General features: G+C 43.3%; 1 protein-coding gene across 1 annotated transcript in view; it reads left to right on the forward strand.

Annotated features, from left to right (window-relative positions):
• Positions 1-9,615: 9,615 nt before the first annotated feature.
• The window catches only part of LOC308304240 (myotonin-protein kinase-like), a 30,981-nt gene continuing 21,065 nt past the window's right edge, over positions 9,616-19,531 (forward strand). The window contains 3 exon segments of the mRNA XM_080748806.1: positions 9,616-10,555; positions 18,245-18,336; positions 18,835-18,918. Of these exon segments, the coding sequence (XP_080604932.1) occupies positions 10,366-10,555; positions 18,245-18,336; positions 18,835-18,918 (366 nt within the window). The 5' untranslated portion in view covers positions 9,616-10,365.

Genomic DNA, 19,531 nt, shown 5'->3' on the forward strand with positions numbered 1-19,531 from the left:
CTGTGACCCTTATAGGTTACACCAGTGGTCCCCAAATTATTTTGTGGGGTCCCCAGATGATTACCTTAATGTAATTTTCCCACCCCCACTCAATGGCAAACAAACCAACAAACAGTATACCGGTAAGTGTATACAGGGTATCTGCACATTTATGAAGTGACAATTTAAGGACTTTCAAGATTAAGTAAGCAAGAGGCGAACATTGTGAAAATAGCCGATCTATATGCTCACAACGCCTCTTCACAATATTTATCTGTGGAACCGAGTCACATTAAATGTAATACCTACAATTCCAAGTGCTTGTCAGGGTGGGCGTCCCCAGTGCAAATATGTTTATTTTGGGGGTCACAGCCTAAAAAGGTTTGAAACCCCCTGGGTTGCAGCGAGGTTCTCTTACCTCTCATCCCCTCCCGCCTCTCCCTGCAGCTCCCTCCCCACAGAGTCTGGTGTCTGCTGCCCCGAGGACCTCTCGGCGCGCTCGTCGTCGTGTCCCATGTGGCACTGCGACGGCCACCGCGGGTCCTCCTCGCCCTCGCCCTGCTCGGTGGGCTCCAGCACGATGGAGGGCAGCCGGTTCCTGTGGTACAGGATCTCGTCGCTGAAGGGGCTGTCGGAGGAGTCCTTCTCCGTCGGCGTCTCAGGGAAGAGCTGGACGGAGGAGGTGAGGTGAGGTGAGGGGGGAAGGAAGGAGAGAGGTGATTAATGGATGATGAATGTGATGTGATGTGAAATGACAGTGAGCGCAGGAGTACTGGAGCATTGTTTGCACTGACATGGGGGATGTTACCGCAGACAATACAGGAAAACCGGGAAAGCATCTGTGGCATTTTAGATCTTAGCTATATACTGTACTAACGATATAGAAAATGAATCGACAAATCTATTTTAATTTGCAATGATCTAGCCTACTACTTACTGTATATCAATATGCAAAAGCAAAATATCGTACCGTTTGGCTTTGTATCGAATCGTATAGTATTATGTTACAATGCAGATAATCGGTATCGAATCGTATCGCCATGAATGAACCAATATCGTCCGTGTATCATATCGTCAACCATGTATCGTATCGCTATTAAATGTATCGTCACACCCCTACTATATACATGTATATATAGCAACATAAGCTTTTCAGAACAGCGGTTTAGAACAGTGCGGTTCACACAAATAGCAGATATACAAGCGTGTGCATCTGCTATTTTGGAACATGAATGAAAAATCTTGAAAGTGCTTGAAACATTTAGAATAAATTGTTTAACTTCTGAGGGTCCCTGGCCCAAAACACTTTCAGATGGTGGGTCCGCGGCCAAATACATATTATCTTGGGTGGTCCTTGGCACAAAAGAATTTGAGAACTACTTGTAGACTCTGCCTCAGGTTATGCTGGGTTAAGCCACAATGCGTGTGCAAGCCCACCACTCATGCTTCTCAGCGGGACAGAGTGCTGTGATGTGCGTCTGTGAGAAATGTACAGTACGTGTTCGTTAATAATGCACCTGGTAGACTCTGCTCCCTCTCCTGGGATTCTCTTCCATGGCTGAGTCGGCCGGGTTCAGAGCGGGGACCACACTGCAAGGACAAACCAAAGGTCAAGTCAAGTCAAGTCACATTTATTTATATAGCACATTTCACACGACAAGCGCAGACTCAATGTGCTTACAAGAAAATGCCAGAAAAGACAAAAAAAAAAATCCCAAATAAAATCCCAAATAAAATAAAAAACAGTTAAAAACAGACAAAGTGAACACAATTACATATGATTAAATAAGAGTTTAAGCAATACGTTCAAACCTAGATAAAAGCTTGTGAGAATAGGTAGGTCTTTAGTTTGCTTTTAAAAGAAGACACTGTTGTAACAGACCTTAGATCAGCTGGTATAGAATTCCACAGAGTGGGACCATAGTGACTGAAAGCACCATAACCTGATTTAGAATTGCTCCAGAATTCAGTGAGGATACCTTTGTCAGATGATCTAAGGGTTCTGGTAGGTATGGTTCAAGCATGTCAGAAACATAGGAGGGAGCCAAACCATTAAGAGATTTAAAAACATTAAGAAGAACTTTAAAATCAACTCTTTGCTTAACTGGGAGCCAGTGAAGAGAAGATAAAACAGGAGTAATATGTTCAAATGTCTTGGTAACTCTAGCAGCAGCATTCTGAACAAGCTGGGGTTTATGTTGGAACTGTTTTGTCAGTCCAGTGATAAGAACATTACAGTAATCTAATCTACTCAAAATAAAAGCATGAAGGTGTCACGTGTGTCACAATGTTCCTCGATGACAATGCTGTAACCGACGCACTCGCTACTTAGCTGTGCTTACAGATGGTATACAATCTCGCCAACTTCACAGATGTAAAAGAAAGGCTGGTAAAAAAGAAAACGTGACCAGAGATCAGAGAGAAACCTCTCAAGAGGGATTACAAACTCAAACCAAGCCTATAAAGCAATGTACCAAAAGTGAGCCTTACGTTGGGTTAGGTGAAGACTAAGGAAAGTATCGGTCTCTGTGCTTGCATGTACTGTATGTCTGTGTGGAAATTACCACATTATAGGAGGCAGCTAGGCTCTGGACAGACCCGACTGGATATGAGTATGGAACAGTAAATAGAAACCAGGCAGGCCGCGAGGTTAAGCCAAGACGCACTCAAGCACACGCTAACGCAAAAGGGGTTCAACTTAGGGCTGCAAGCAGGGCAACCGTTTCAACAATGCACTAATCTGCAAGTAAGAACTTAATGAGATAACAGACCTGAAGTAAGAGTGACTCTTCAACTTGTAGGAATGGAGGAATGGGGGGGAAGGGGTTGTACGATGATGAGGCAGAATATTGTGCATCCAAAACCATTTCCCGCCATTGGCTTGACTTTTAGATTTCAAATTGACTTACGTTTTCTCCAAAGTCATTAAAACGTTAGAATTTTGTTTGGAAATGCACCACAGACTATTTTCAGTTGGACTTTTCAAATCAATCCTGCATGCTCTAAAATGCATAAAGATGCTATGATAACATAACTAAGAATAACTGCACAGTGATATTTTGTGAGTTGGATTACCTATCTCGATTGAGTTTCAAGTCTTAAGGCTAGCTGAGTTTCGGGGCGCCCGCTGGCCTACTGGTCCAGGCGCATACAACAGGCATTGCCACATAGGTATTGATGCCTGGCGGCATCGCCGGTTCGATTTCCGATCTGGACGACCTTTGCCGCATGTCACTCCCCATCTCTCCCCCCATTTCCTGTCAGTCTACTGTCCTATCAAATAAAGGCCCAAAAACAAATCTTAAAAAAAGGCTAGTTGAGTTTCATACCATACTGAAATGAATGGAATCCAATTGCTTCCTCGAAAATCGAACAAACCATGTAAATGTTGGGCAGTAATATCAAGTGTATACCAATGAGTGATAGTCAATGGGCTGCACCACTAGTATGCAGATGGATAATGGACCTGTCATGGGTCTTCAGCAAGGCTTTAATACCACTTTTCTTTTTTTTTCTTTTTTGCGGTGCCTCAGCGCTCCAATGCTTGACCGAGTGTGTAGGTATGTAGGCCTACTCATACGCCTTAACATTAATGGACAACAGAATAATTCATATAGTTTAACAGTACTGCTCAAAGCATTCACTTACCCAATCACTGCACATCTATTGCAGTGTAAATTCTAACAAATCTAAGAAATTCCATAAATAAATCGTTATTATTAAGGAGTAGTGAAAATAGCAGATCTACAAGCGCTTGTAGAGCTGCTATTTTCAGTAGTTTGGGTCCCAGGCAAACTTCTAATCTCTGTTTTGGATCTCGAGCTGAAAGGTTTGGGAACCACAGGTACAGAGTGTAACATATGGTATACAGTGTAACATATGGTATACAGTGTAACATATGGTATATAGTGTAACATATCGTCACTGCCGGGCAGAAACCTCGTATCTCCAAGTTTCAAATTTGTACGTTTTTTCGCAAAGTAAAGCCCTGCTTCATCAGGCAAGGCCGTCGCACAAAAGTAGTGAAAACAGCAGATCTACAAGCACACAACGCCTCGCGGTGCGAGGCGTTGTGTGCTTGTAGATCGGCTGTTTTCAGTAGTTTAAATCATTTTTAAAATGATTAATGCAAAACAAATGGTTTTGGACATACAAGGTTTTCATCCGACAACAACGATATGGTACATACAGTGTAACATAAGGTATAGCCCGTGTCGAGGCGAGGCCTTACCTGTGTGATGCAGTGCAACTCATCTTCACTGGGCCTGACAAGGACCCACTTGACAGGAGCAGGGAATGGGGATACAGCGGTCCACTCCTGTGTGTAAGAAATCACTTTCCTTCAAAAACCAATGCAAGGTGCTCTGTCAGGTCTCATTCTTCCTCTGCATGTGGTCCTTTTCCCCTCCCTCTGTTCCAGGGATGTCTCATTTGGTGACGCACATGAGCGCACACACTGTACCGAGAGAGACACATGCAAGCCAGCTTTACCGACCAGCAGGCTTAGTGTCAGATCCAATTATTAACCAGGCGCTGGATTGCACTGAGTGTAGGCCCACAACAACGCGGGCACTCAGATTATGGTGAAACTCTCAGCAGGGATGGACTGCATGATTTGATATTTTACTGATTATTTTACATCATAACTACGCCACAGGCTCTTCCTTAACTGTGTGTCAATCGCCCTTAGTTGTTGCCTAAAAAGGCCACCAATTGGGGATCTTGGTAAGTTTCCTATCAACACTAAACTTCCTCCGTTTAATGAAATCAAGAAAAGAGGTTATTTAGTCCACAAGAGGCTTATAGCCACCAATAACACGTTTGTCATAAGATCTACATAAGTCTGCATGTTTTATTTGGACCTACATTTTGACAAACAAACCAACTCTGTTGTGGGTGGTATAGGTCCACTTAGTGCCAATGCAGAATTAAACTAAGGATCTGGAGACCAAAGGATAAAGACATCTCCTTCATTTCCTCCTGTACTGATTAATGTCCTTCACATGCAGTCAGTCAATCATCTATCTGCTCTGCAGTTATAGGTTAAAGCATTATAAGAATACACACATATCCATCCGGGCCTGTTACTCCAATCTGTTCCTCTGTTCCCTATTCAAGGCCTGACAGTATGCTGCCCCAAAGCTTTGAAATAGTTTGGCACTTTTTATGCCCCATCCTTTGAAATCCTGTAGCCTATAAAGAATTGTTTTCTTTTGTGTGTGTGTGTGTGTGTGTGTGTGTGTGTGTGTGTGTGTGTGTGTGTGTGTGTGGGTGTGTGCGCGTGCGTACGTGCGTGTGTGTGTGTGTGTGTGCGTGCGCGCGCGTGTGCGTGCGTGCGTGCGTGTGTGTGTGTGTGTGTGTGTGTGTGTGTGTGCGTGTGCGCCTGCATGCGTGCGTGCGTCTGTGTGTGTGTGTGTGTGTGTGTGTGTGTGTGTGTGTGTGTGTGTGTGTGTGTGTGTGCAAAGACTATAAAAATGGGACCCAATCAAGGGTTGGATTGGGGGGTTGATCACCACTAAGGTCCAGGGACTACAGATGAAAATTAGCCTGTGGCTAACTCTGGCTCATTTACATTGAAGTGGAAACTGACATGTCCATTAATGAGTACTGTCCCTGTCAAATAAACAAACTTTCAACTTTCAACTTAAAGTGATTAATAATGTTATAGCACTTTAGTCAACTTTTGTTGTTTTCAAATGTACTTCTTTACTTCATTTGAACACCTGTAAACACAGGTGATGTGGGTGGCGATGAGTAATGCCAAGGCACTTTGACCCAATCTGTCAACTCTAGATGCAGTTATAACCTTTTCATTTTCTCCACCTACACTGAAAGTCAATAGAAGTGTTCTGCTAATGCTGGGAGTGCTTGTTAGCGAACAAGTAATTGGTGTGACAAGTCATTTTCTGTCCCAGCCACAAGGAGGCACTAACACATTTGGGGCACTATTGGATTTAAGAACTATGATATGCTGTACTGGATAGGACACATACTAACACAATGACTTGTATGTATGTATTAACTCACAAATCACAACGACAACATTCCCTTTTATTAACCTGAAACTTTATGATAGACAGACAGACAGACAGGCAGACAGACAGACAGACAGACAGACAGACAGACAGACAGACAGACAGACAGACAGACAGACAGACAGACAGCTAGGCCTATATTGTTCAATCAATCGGTCATGTTTCCTAGAAAGCAATGCCAAAGTGAAACTGCAGTTATTTTATTTCAAACCCTTACACAGTGAACTTGTGGAGTGCTGTTCCCTAACTTTTTACAGTGCTTCTTTTATATGTATTGTTCATACTGTACAACTGTCCCAAACAGGTACACAAGAACTGCAGTAGAAGTCAAGTATCCTGCAAGACTGAGATTCAAATGGCGTATGTATGCAAGTAATTCAGTGAGGCCTTCTGAAGGCATTTGTGTCAAGGACCCCCAAAATGATAATATAGGCCTACATGTGGACCCTCCATCTAAAATGTGTTGTGCCAGGGACTCTCAGAAGGGAAACCTAAATATTTCAAACATTTTCAATATTTTTCAAAAATGTAAAAAAAAAAATACTTATATTAAAAAAACACCCATGGTATTCCATTTGAATGGGATCCTGGGTTATAGTTTTATAGAGTAGTCATTATAGAAGCATCTACAACTCTAAAAAGTTGAGAAAGGTAATGCTTTGTTTGAGGGCTATAATTTCCGTTAAAATGTCCTTTTCAAATCATCTAACATTTTAACATCATGTAACTGCCCAAATGGTTGTGAATAAAGTGCAATAATATTGTTCTGGTAATACTACTCCCCATGGCAAAAAAATAAATAAAGAAAAACACACACAAGCTCAAATGCAGACACAAAACACACGTGATGCTTATGTTTCCATGTGAGTGTGTACCCTCCCCTCTTCTGCAGGCTATAGGCAAAACAATAATACAAGCACATGTACAAGTGCCATGAAACACAAGTTCAGCCAAAGGAAAAAGGCACAACATTTTCAACCAGAGAGGAAAGAAATCACACCCAGTGTGAAATGAGTGGTGCTATTTATGAGATAATTTCATTAAGTGTCCCGCGAAGCTTGGCCAATATGTGACCCTGGTCATACAAACAGACACCAATTGACCAATCACAGTCCGGACAGACACAAGACAGACAAAGCCATGCAGATCAAAATCGAATTCACCACCAAAACCCCAGCATCCATATCAGGGGTCATCACCATGCAAGCTTGTGATGGACATTTTCATCTATATTTTATGTTTGCCACAGACATACAAAATATCTGATAATCTTTTCACATTATGAACTAGTTGTCTGTGCCACACATTTTACACTGATAGTCTTAACCACTGAGCCACAAAGAAACGTAAGCCATTGTTTTGAAAGCCAATCAACAAGTTCACAACACATTACATCATAATGAGAGATTGTAGACCCAAAATGGGAGGTGCTGGGGTTAAAGAGGTTACCTATTCTGAAGAAAACCTTAAGACTGCCAGGAGGCTAAGACAGGCATTAGTGGAATGGTGAAAGTCTATTCCGTATTTGGGATTTCAATAATCGGGTCTAGCGCTTCCATCGCACATTACATGAACAACGGCCATTTAGGTGCAGAGAGTTGGTGCGTGTCATATTTGTTGTAGATATTGCTGGATTTTCAGAGGACAGCTAAGGTCAGGAGAAGATCAAGTTCTACCAGTTCTAACCTTATCCAAAACTCTTTTTTGTATGGTAGCTTTGACAGTTGCGGTTTCTTCGGTGGATCTTGAAGACACATCTTTTATCATGATGAGGAAGTCTTAAACCATACAATGTAAGATACGTGGAACAATGGAAATAGAAAGGTCATGTACTGTACATAATGAGTACATGATACATGACCAGCGATTAAGGATAAAGGGCATGACAGGATTTAAAGGAATGCAGTGTCACTTTCAACTTTGCCTGCTGCACCAGCAGCTCTGTGGTCCCATTGTCTTTAGTTGTTTAAATGTCTGCCCACAGCATATGAATCCATTGTCTCAAAAAAGTAGGTTTCTCTCCAACAAAGGATTAAACCCAGTTTTCAGGGAATTAAAGTAGTTATTATCAAACATTACTTTTGGCTGTCTTGTCCTCACCTGATGCAATCATGTGCAGTAGCATGTACAATACCACAAATCTCCATGTGAATGAGCATGTCATCTTAACACAATTATGAGTCACCAAATGATTAAAAACAAATTGGATTCAAAGATTAGATTGTGAATATTTAATATGTTTTACATTATCATGAAAAAACAAAATCCATAGACTATACGTTTCATTAAAAAGAAATAAACTAAAATAAAATGGGCCACGGACATAGACAAGTCTTGCCACGGACGTTTGTCAGTGTACGTAAATGTTGATGACCCCTGATCCATATTGTGGGCTCGCGTTGTGAGCCTGTCGATCTGCTATTTTCAGCTAAAAAGAAAACATAAAAGACGCTGGTATAGAGCCCTGGGGAACCCCGCTCAACCATATGGGGTTTAAGTGGTTAATTCATTAAGTTACAGCGATGAAACGGAGAGGCTGACAAAAGCAACATGGGAGCGCGAGGCTGCACTGTGGCGTATCTGAACACAGAGAGGAGGAGAGGGAGGAGGAGGCAGGTCGTCCAAAAAAGTCAAAACAGAAAAGTTGGGAGGAGGGAGGGAGGGAGGGAGAGGGACAGTTTAGACTTTAGACACACAGGGAACCGCCACAGGGGAAGGACAGAGTGAGCAAGAGAGACAGTTTGGACAGACACACACTGAACCGCCACAGGGGAAGAGGAGAGGCGCAGAGTGAGCAAGAGAGACAGTTTGGACAGACACACACTGAACCTCCACACAGGCAACGAGGAGAGGGACAGCGACAATGAACGGATGAAGGGACACGTACTGAAGTGGAGGATTTTCAAAAACCAGTGAACTGGGGAGAGAGAGAGATCACTGCTGCATCAACAGAGTGAGTGTGTGTGTGAGGGAGGGAGAGAGAGAGAGAGAGAGAGAGAGAGAGAGAGAGAGAGAGAGAGAGAGAGCGAGAGAGAGAGAGAGAGAGAGGGACAAGGAAAGACAGAGAGAGAGAGAGGGACAAGGAAAGACAGAGGAAGGCCGAGGTTGACAGACACACAAGTGGGAAAAAAGAAGCGAGAGGGGTGGGACACACAAAAACTGAGACACCAACAAAGAGTTTGGATAGTTGGCAAAATAAGAGCTTTGCACACTTCCAAACACACACACACACACACACACACACACACACACACACACACACACACACACACACACACACACACACACACACACACACACACACACACACACAGAGGGTAAAGAGCGTCCCAGTGATCCAGGTCAGTGGTTCCTGTTTTCTCTGCTAACGGGGGAAGCTATGTCAGTGAATGAAGACAAGGTAATGACAGAGAATCATTAACACGTGAGCGGAACTTCATAGATCATTTTGAACGCGGATGCACACGTTTGTTTGTCTGTGTCTGTCGGCTTGTTGAGCTGCAAAGTTTTGGAGCACTTTGAATCAAGGGAGTGGGGGAACGGGTGAGGGAGAGAGAGAGAGAGAGAGAGAGAGAGAGAGAGAAAGTGAGTGAGACAGAGAGGCTGAGAGACACACACAGTGCACACACCAAAAAAGGTCTGGAGTCAGCGCTGGAAAAAATTGCAGGCTTGACAGATGCTGCACAACCATGGGGAGAGAGACATAAGGAGAGAGAGAGAGAGAGAAAGACAAAAGAGAGAGAGAGACACACACATAAAGACAAATAGGACAAGAGAACTAATCAAGAAGAGAACAAAAGAAGCAAAGGGAACAAAGTGGTAGAAACGAGGGGAACACAAACTGTTTTAAGAGGATGTGTGCATGGGAATATAGAGAACACACGACAACGGCCTAGATATAGAAAGAAGAGAGAGGGGGATTACCCAGAGAGAGAGAGAGAGAGAGAGAGAGAGAGAGAGAGAGAGAGAGAGAGGGAGACAGGGAGACACAGGGAGACACGGAGACAGAGACAAGAAGTCCAAAAAGATGGTGACAGGGGGAGCTATTACTGTAAGTGTGAAGGGGTGAGGGAGAGAGAGAGAGAGAGAGAGAGAGAGAGAGAGAGAGAGAGAGAGAGAGAGAGGGAGGGAGAGAGACAGCGGGTGACTGATATCAAGCAGCAGCAACCAGTGAGTCAAAGGTGCAGCAAAGCGCCAGCAGGCGTTTGCAGAGACGTTCCACCCATCAGCTTAACACACACACACACACCCAGCAGGACTAATAATGGACGCCAGCAGGGATTCCCACTCCCATCAGCACTGAAGCCCACAGCCCGGAGGCCCTCTACTCTGCGGCTGCTGCTGGGTGGTCATGTCGACAGGCCCGGGACACGGAGGGCATGAGTCACCAGGCCTGGTGGCGGCATCAGAGGGCATGATGCAGCTGTCCACGGGGCCGGTGGGCCTGCAGACACTGCTGGACCTGCTGGTCGGAGTGTACCAGGAGTTCTGCTCCTCGCCCCTCTCCAGGGAGAAGTACGTGTCAGGCTTCCTGCAGTGGGGTGAGTGCTCACAACTCATGGAGACAGCAGGGACGTGCTGAGAATGTTAGAGAGGCAGCGGCTGACATTTCTAAAATGGCCTTTTGGTGGAAATGTCGAAAATAGCAGGCCTCCAAGCTCACAACGCGTTGGAGGTCGGCTATTTTCTGTGCTTGATACCACACTAAACTAAGCATAATCAAGTGAATACTGGAGATGTGGTGTACTGCATGGATTCTACACGGAGAGGGAAATTCTTTCAACATAAGATGCTGCATTCAAGTTCAGGAGAGTTTGGACAAGGCAATTCTCTTGAATGCTGCCTTCAGGTATTGCATGAAAAGAGGGCATTTGCGTTTCTTTCACCCCAGTGAAAACTGCATTCATGGTCTGGAGAGGGCACTTTTTACAGATGGGTAAAAGGGCAGGGGCTCAAGCCCCATTTGATGTATATGTGTGCAGGTGACTGGTGCTCACAAGACGTATGGGTCAGGCTTCCTTCAGTGGTGTGACAGTGAGTGCTCCTCACAACTTCTGAAGCCACGATGATATGCTTTGTCGTACGGCTGTGTCATGTGCCGGAAATAGCAGATCTACCATGAGAGGCGAAGCAGAGTTTGTGAATTTTGCTATTTTTGGCACGCCACAACAGTGTACAACAGAATATGGAAAAGTGTGTGTGCATGTTTTAGAGAGAGAGAGAAATAAATTGTTTTAAACAATTAACCCAGGCAAGTTTATATGAGGGGGAAAAAAACAAGAAATTAAGGGTTTTATTTAACACCACAGTGACTTTTGTAAAGCTTCCACTCTTTCAGTTGGAACGTGTGACAAAGATTAACACACAAAATGTTGATATAAATAACCAGTTTTTAGATGTCTTCGTTTCCTAATCTCCCGACTATTTGCAGTCTCTGGTGGGTCTATACGTGCTCAGTGTAGCCTAGGCCACAGCACATTTGTTGACATCGCCAACAGGGTGGCACATGTGGTTCATCAGAGAGTACTACCACTCTGATTATCTGTTTTAACAGATGAGTTCAAATAGTTGCATGTACAGCTGTAAACAAGTTGTTTACTAATGGGTACAAAATGTCCATACATTTGACAAGCCATAGGTTAGAGATATATTATTGATCTACTCACGACCTATGGCCAAGAATACAGTTTACATTAGATAGCAGTACATTAGATAACGCATGGAAGCTCCCTGAGACACTTGAACATCTAGCCAATGTGCTCTGGCTAAAACCACTTACTGTATGGAGTCACATACAGCACACAGTATACAAACACATAACATAACCCACACTCAAGTGTCCATGGGGACATCCCCACAAACACATAATTTATTCTCAAACATACACATGCACATACAGTAGTGGGCACATGCACACACACACACACACACACACACACACACGCACGCACGCACGCACGCGCGCACACACACACACACACACACACACACACACACACACGATGGCTCAGAGAAATGTCCCATGGCACAGGCTTACTGGCTGACTGCCATGATCACCCTGTGTTCCTGCGCTGTCACCTGTCACATCTCAACTCCCCAGATCCATCATCCCTGTGCTCTTAATCTCTCTCTATCCCTCTCTGTTTGTCTTCTCTCTCTCTCACACTCTCTAACACTCTCTCTCTCCTGTGACTGTGCATTTGCGTCCTTATGAAGGGAGGGTGTCATGTGTCCGTAGTGATGGGACATTCCAGTTTTAACTGCAGCATGTGCCTGGAGATGAGGCTCCAGTGTCACGGCTGGCTAGCTGACCTATGATGATGAGGCAGGTTCCTGCATGGCTTCAGCCAGACGCGAGGCCTGCAATCTGGAGAGAACGAGCCTTGAATCCAGGGGTGACAGTGCCTTTTCTGCTGCTGCTGCCCCCACGATCTGTTACAGCCTACCTCTCCAAATTAGAAGGGCTCGATCAGTCTGTTGGGCTTTTCAAATCGCTCCTCAAGACTCATTTCTTTTCTCTCGCTTTTAATCATGTTTGAATCTTTGTCTTTTACCTTGTTTCAAATGTTTTCTTTTCTTTTTGCTCCATCCTGTGATTGTTGCACAGGTCTTTTTTTGTTGATGCCTTCCATGTACAGCACTTTGGTAAATTTTGATTGTTGTAAATTTGCTATACAAATAAAACTTGACTTGATTTGAATTCGCTGTAGGAGCAAGGCTCAAGACAACCTCATATATAGGGTGTATGTCTTGTCTAGCTTGTAGATCATCTGCTACATGTTCGGAGGGTATCACTAGCAGCCAGCGCCACCAAGTATAAATCAGACTGAAGTTTGCCATGGTTTAGACTTAGAGTAAAAAAGAAAGGTGGAACGATTACCGTAGACGTAGTGCAAGTCTGTAATGGAGGTGAATTCATTATAGATTATAGGGCACTGAGGTCTGACGTACTTCACGCAACCTACCTGGTTTATGTTATTTTCACCCTTTCTGAATTCCCATAGACGTGTTTAATATTGCGTCATATAAGAACTGTGTCCTAAAACTAAACAAATAAGTGACTGACTATCGTAAACGATACAGAGACACCTCCCTGAGAATAGCGTCGGGACAATTTGTTTATTCTTGTACCACGATTATTATATGAGTCGAGACAATTCCAAGATGACCCAATGTTATTCTCCATATAGAGAAATGACTTCTGTGACCGTGATCAGGACTTGGGTACCGAGCTGAAACATCCAAGATGACTGTGTTGAACGTGTCAACAGATCAAGTCGACAAATAGGATTCCTCTTATATCTGTTTTTGTCATGTTGTTTCATGCTACCTTTCAGTCTGTCGGTGTCTATGAGTCTGAATGTATAGGGTCTGGTCACTGTCTGTCAGTATCTCCCTCCTATTATGAGTCTTCCCACTATGAGTTGGTGAGCGTTCATGCTACCTTTTCAGTCTGTCGGTATCTACCTCCATGAGTCTGGGTGTATACTGTATAGTATCTTTGAGTTTGTTGGTACCTCGTTCCATCTATGAGTCTGGGTGTACATGGGGTACCTTTCCATCAGTTGGTATCTTCCTGCCTCTACCAGTCTGTGTGTGTGTGTGTGTGTGTGTGTGTGTGTGTGTGTGTGTGTGTGTGTGTGTGTGTGTGTGTGTGTGTGTGTGTGTGTGTGTGTGTGTGTGTGTGTGTGTGTGTGTGTGTGTGTGTGTGTGTGTGTATGGTCCGGTCACTCCCTACATGGCTTTCCGAACAGGACAAGCAGTCGATGGGGACAAGGCCAGAGTCAACATTCGCAGGAACAAGCCGTGACTCTGGCTGTTTTTCCACTCTGCTGTGTTTTGACCACAAAGAAATCGTTAGTAAAAGCAACGTTCTAATAGTGTTGACAGTTTATACGGGTGGTGCGTGTCCAGTGTGGTGGTAACTGGTAACATAATATAATTTTGGCCATTGGCCTATATACCGGTACGTAACTCTATAGTTAATACTCAAATTTGGAGTAGACCTATGCTCTCTGGTAAATGGAATTGATTTAGTCATTGATGAATAACCTCTTGTGCTTCAAATCAATGGTCCTGGTAGCCAAGTTTGGAAAATTTTATATTTCAATATATTATATGATTTGTGAACTCGCCTGTTTGATTTAACCTGATAGTGGGATGTATTATGACAGAAATGCTGGGTAAATGTGAATCATCGATATTTACCAGAAATGGTATAAAACAGGCTGAGGGCAAAATGTTGTTGCTTTTGCATCCTGCGCACATGAAGTAGCAGCAGTTATCAATTGATAATGCAAGATAATTGCCATCAAAATCTTGTCAAAGTAAATTAATGTGACATGGCTTTCCAAAATATCCCCATCATTAAAAGAGTGTATGGTACAGTAGTACAGTATGCGCCATTCAAAGCAAGAGTGAAAACACCCAGCAGTGGAAATTAACTGAAAGAACTGCCATAAAGTGTAGGTAAATTTGCACACATCCAAAAATAAATTATTGTGCTTTCGTGTCAAAATTGAGATGCTGAGTTCCATCCAATAGACATCATGTGAACAGCATCACTTTGGGCAGTGTTCCATGCACCATCAAAGCCAACTCTCTGAAGAGCAGCGACAGTTCAGCAATCGTGCGCGTGCAAGACACCAGTCATGTTGGCATACCTTAGCATACCTTAGCAACAGGCATGATGAATTTATTTTAAGAAGTACATTACATTACAAGCACATATATTTTTTCCCCCTGTAGCCAAGGTGTGGCAGCTGCCATTCCTTGCCATACCCAATTAGCCAGTAGTAGCTATGCCCCTCCCCAAAAGCTTTTGTCCAATGCTAGCTTAGCAACCGGCAGCTAGCATTGGACAAAAGCTTTTTGGGAGGGGCATAGCTACTGGCTAATTGACTACTCTGCAGCAAAGACCGGCCTGAAAATCAATGTGAAGATAGAAGCTATTTGACTAAACAACAGGAACTCCCAATCCACCTACAGTACAGGGAGAAAACATCAAAGAGATCCCATAGGTCATAGAACATCAAAGATGGTGGATCAGATGATGACGTCAAACAGAATCAACAAGAATCCACAGGGGAAGAGAAGCGTGGGGATGCCAAATCAGATCAGGAGAATAGGCAAAGACAAACAGACTAACTCTGGGCCCAGCTGAAGAAAACTGCCCAAAACGTCTGGCATGGTTGTGACTGCAGTGCCATGTTATAGTTCCGACCTCCCATTATTCCGACCCGACCATCTAAATCTAACCTTAACCCTAACCCTAACTCCAGAACTAATGCTGGTGAATGCTAACCTGGTGAAATGCTAACCTGGTGAAATGCTAACCTGCCGACGCTGGTGAAGGCTAACCTGGTGAAATGCTAACCTGCCGACGTTGGTTTAATGCTTACGTGGTGAATGTTAACCTGGTCGGACTATTGAGAGGTCGGAATTATGATCAGTCCCCGTGATCATAATAGAACCTTAATAGAACTACAGCAATAGGTCAGGTCAATTAAGTCAAGCACCAGTTTTCAAATACATGGACACTTGCATATATCGTCATTATAGTTTTAATTTTATGTTTAACCGTGGAAAGGCTTCCAGAGAGAGCGCTTAAATACAGCTGTTTTACAGTTACATTTTCAGAACTTAATTTCCATATATTAAAAAAATTATCTTGTCTATTATCTGAAGTTGTCCTTTAACTGTTGTCCTACAGTAGCTGCCTTAAAGCTATAGTGGTGTATAGAGGCATTCTAGAATGCATGACCCCAGTGGTATTTTCAGCGCACAACTTCACAGACATGTTTTGGGGACCTCGGAGACCTAGATTAACTTGTTGAAAAGGAGCATAAGTGACCTTGTAGCTCAGCGAGGTGCACGGCATGCTCGGCATGGTCACTTTATATGCACTTATAACAAAGCCCCAGAAGACCTAGAAAGTGAAAGTATTGTTGCACTTTGGTTTCCCAGATCTAGGTCATCCATTTCCATTTGCCTTTCAGACAGTAGGAGCCTGGAGCCAGTGACCATGAGCACACACGCTCTTCTATCAGTACTTGTGGATGGATAAATGATGCAAGACGTATGACAGTGTTTCTCTATAACAATGAGAAAAGCCTGACTTACAAGGTATTCCGTATAGGTCTAAGAATAGCATGCCATCATTCATGAATTAAGGCAAGGCATGTTTATTTTCCTTCCTTCCACCTCCTCTTGCGCCGTGGAATGCGAGCGAGACAAGAGGCATATTGTAAACTGTTTCTCAGAGGAGGAGACAGAGCAACTCCCAGACTCATTTTGTCACCCAGGCCTTAAAAGCTTCCCAAAGTGTAATACTGTGACAATAATCCTTTATAGCCTCTTATTATGGAGTCCCGTGGTGGAGCGCCAGACCGTGACGGGTGCTGTCCTGTGGTCTTGTGTTTGTCTTAGATGTCTCTGGCCATTAATGTTTCACAAAGCAAAACAGACATGATGGAGCTGCTTTTTGAGGCATTCTGAGGACAACCAAACCGCGAGCATGTCAGCAATTGTGGCCAATATCCCACTTTGTTCCAGTTATGTAACTTTCATTGTTTCCGCTGGATGAAACCTACCCGTCTAAAACCCATTATCTTTGTTATATAAGAAGAAAGAAAGACAACAACTCTGCCTGATACTGAAGATGTCCCTGTCAGTACAGTCTGAAGATTATTGATCCAGTTGTAGCTGTGTGATCAGTGCCTAATCGATCCTCCTTTTAGTACCAAGGATATGTTTGCATTGACTTCACTCCAGGTTTCAACTTGCTGACTGTCCCATTTCAAGTTTTCAAAATGTATAAACATCTTTTGAAAATAGCAGATCTACGTGGTTAATGTATGTTTTGTAATAATAATCTAAATCTATTTCTAAATAGTATAACCAAAGCTTTCAAAAGTACAGTGGTGGAAATTAACCAAGTACATTTACCTAAGTAAATGTACTTAGTTAATTTCCACCACTGGTTGACCCCTTGATGGGCCACATGCAGGAAAACGCTGAATGAGGAGTGAAAAGCAGAGAGAGTGGGTACTAGGAATGGGAGGAGGACAGTGGATCCTGTCCCATGTCCTTCCTGCAGCTGTATCCTCCCAGCGAGCGAGGCCTTGGCCTGTGTTGTGCATATCGTCGTTGTCGGGTGGAAACCTTGTATGTCCAAGACCGTTCGTTTTTATCATGTTAAAAATGAACTAAACTAGTGAAAACAGCCGATCTACAACGTTGTCTGCAAATGAGAGGTATTCAAGTTGTTTAACGAAGGTCCACAACAGGCACATGCACACATAGACATCAACGGGGGCTTGAGCCCCTGCCCTTTTACCCTTCTGTAAAAAGTGCCCTCTCCAAACCATGAATGCTGTTTTTACTATGGTAAAAGAAATACAAAATGACCTCTTTTCATGCCATTACTGAAGGCAGCATTCAAGAGAATTGCCTTGTCCAAACTCTCCTGAACTAGAATGCAGCATCTTATGTTGAAAGAATTGCCCTCTTTGTGTAGAAACCCATGCCGTTATGCCACATATCCAGTATCCACTTGATTATGTTTAGTTCAGTGTGTTATCAAGTACCGAAGATAGCCGACCTCCACACTACGCGTTGTGAAGGTCTGCTATTTTCAATATTTTCATCAAAAGGCCCTTTTAGAAATGTCAGCCCCTGCCTCTCTAACATTCACTGCACGTCCCTGGTCCACAACATGAAAATGAGCTGATGCTCCCCATGCTCACTCTGGAACTCATTACCTCCACACAGCTGTCATCTCATCCCCATGTCATATCGTTGCTGTTGGGCAGAAACCTCTTATGTATCTCCATCATTTTAAATGTGTGTATTTTTTCGTAAATTAGTGCTCTGCTTGATACCACAGCGTCACACAAAAGCATAAAAAATAACCCAACATTGCCTCTATCCGGACTATTTTAATTATTTCCCACTTGATGTAGCAGGGGGAGAGGCAGTCTGAATCTCAACGGCTTGTTGACATGTTTTCTTAGCTAGGCTAGGCAGTCCACAAGAAACATACTGGTTTGTCATATTTCACAGTTTAGGCACATCAGAGACCTAAAAGTATGTGCCACAGTACTGAAAAAAGTGAGTTTTTCATAATATGGGGCCTTTGGAGTTATTATTATGCCCAATCTGCCTAACAAAGGATAGACTGAGGTATTTTGAACAAAATGTGTTTTCTCTCATCTCCTCTCGGATCACAGCGGAGCCCCTGGTGAGGCAGGTGAAGAAGACTCGCATCAAACGGGACGACTTTCACATCTTGAAGGTGATTGGTCGAGGAACTTTCAGTGAGGTGAGAGCAGATTCGGTAATGGATGAATCAAGCTAAGCCAATCAGACACTTATACTTGAGAGCTTGTAGATCTGCTATTTTTGGCACAAGTTCTCCACGGAGTATAGGGATGCGAGGGTTCAATTGTTCATTTAAAATAATTATCCTATCACACAAGGATGTGGTGGCCCCCCTGCAGTAACTCTGGGGACCCCTAGGGGTCCCGGACCCCCTGTTGAAGACCCCTGGCATAGACCAATGTTAAATTGCTGCTCTGGGGGCATTTTGTCAATTGCTGCTCTCAGAGCAGCTTAATACAAATTAAAATAGTTGCCATTCTCAAACAGTGTCTCACGCACTGTACTTTATACTTTGTGTGCCTATGCCACGGCCAAACATGTTACATTTAAAGCTTGAAAACCAGTTATTATTATTGTTGTGCGACAAAGTATAAAATAGAGCTATATTATCCTGATAAATTCATTCATTGCTGGACACAATCTGTTGCCTCTCTTGCAGGTTGTTGTGGCAAGGATGCACAGTACCCAGCAAGTGTATGCCCTCAAGATTATGAATAAGTGGGATATGCTGAGGAGAGGAGAGGTAAAGAAGGACCCGTGACACATTCACAGCATTTCTTTGTGTTAAAGCTCAAGTCCAGAGAAATAGCTATAAGTAATATATGGAGTGGTAGGCAACTTGAAGCTATATTACTCCACATTTCCACAGTAAAATCTTACAAAACTATAATCAGAGGTACAGTGGGACATTGTTGAATGATTCCCATTGGAATGGTGAACAAACCTATGGAGGAAGTTTTTTTTGGTGTAAGCTCAAAGTCCAGAGAAATAGCCTAAGTAATATATTAGTTGTAGGCAACTTTGGAGCTATATTATTTTTAAGTAGTGACATGGTCATGTTTATCTGTGCACCTGTGTCTTTGTGGTTGTTCTGTTTCGAATGTCAATGTTACAAAGCTCCATCTGACTGGAACGATCTTCCTCTATCTCTTAGATCCATTTCATCCTTCTTTAGCTTCAGGACTTCCCTATATTCACATCTTGATTCAACTTGTTCATGCTTCTAATTGACTGTACTTGTAGGGACATATACATTATACACTGATGTATTTGCACTGTATCTATGTCTGTTGTTCATGTTTTTATGGGACCCCCTAAAAAATTAATTGCTGCATCTAAAGATCTGAAACTCTGTT

The sequence above is a fragment of the Nannobrachium achirus genome, assembly GCF_963921795.1.
Source record: "Nannobrachium achirus genome assembly, chromosome: 19".
NCBI lineage: Eukaryota > Metazoa > Chordata > Actinopteri > Myctophiformes > Myctophidae > Nannobrachium > Nannobrachium achirus.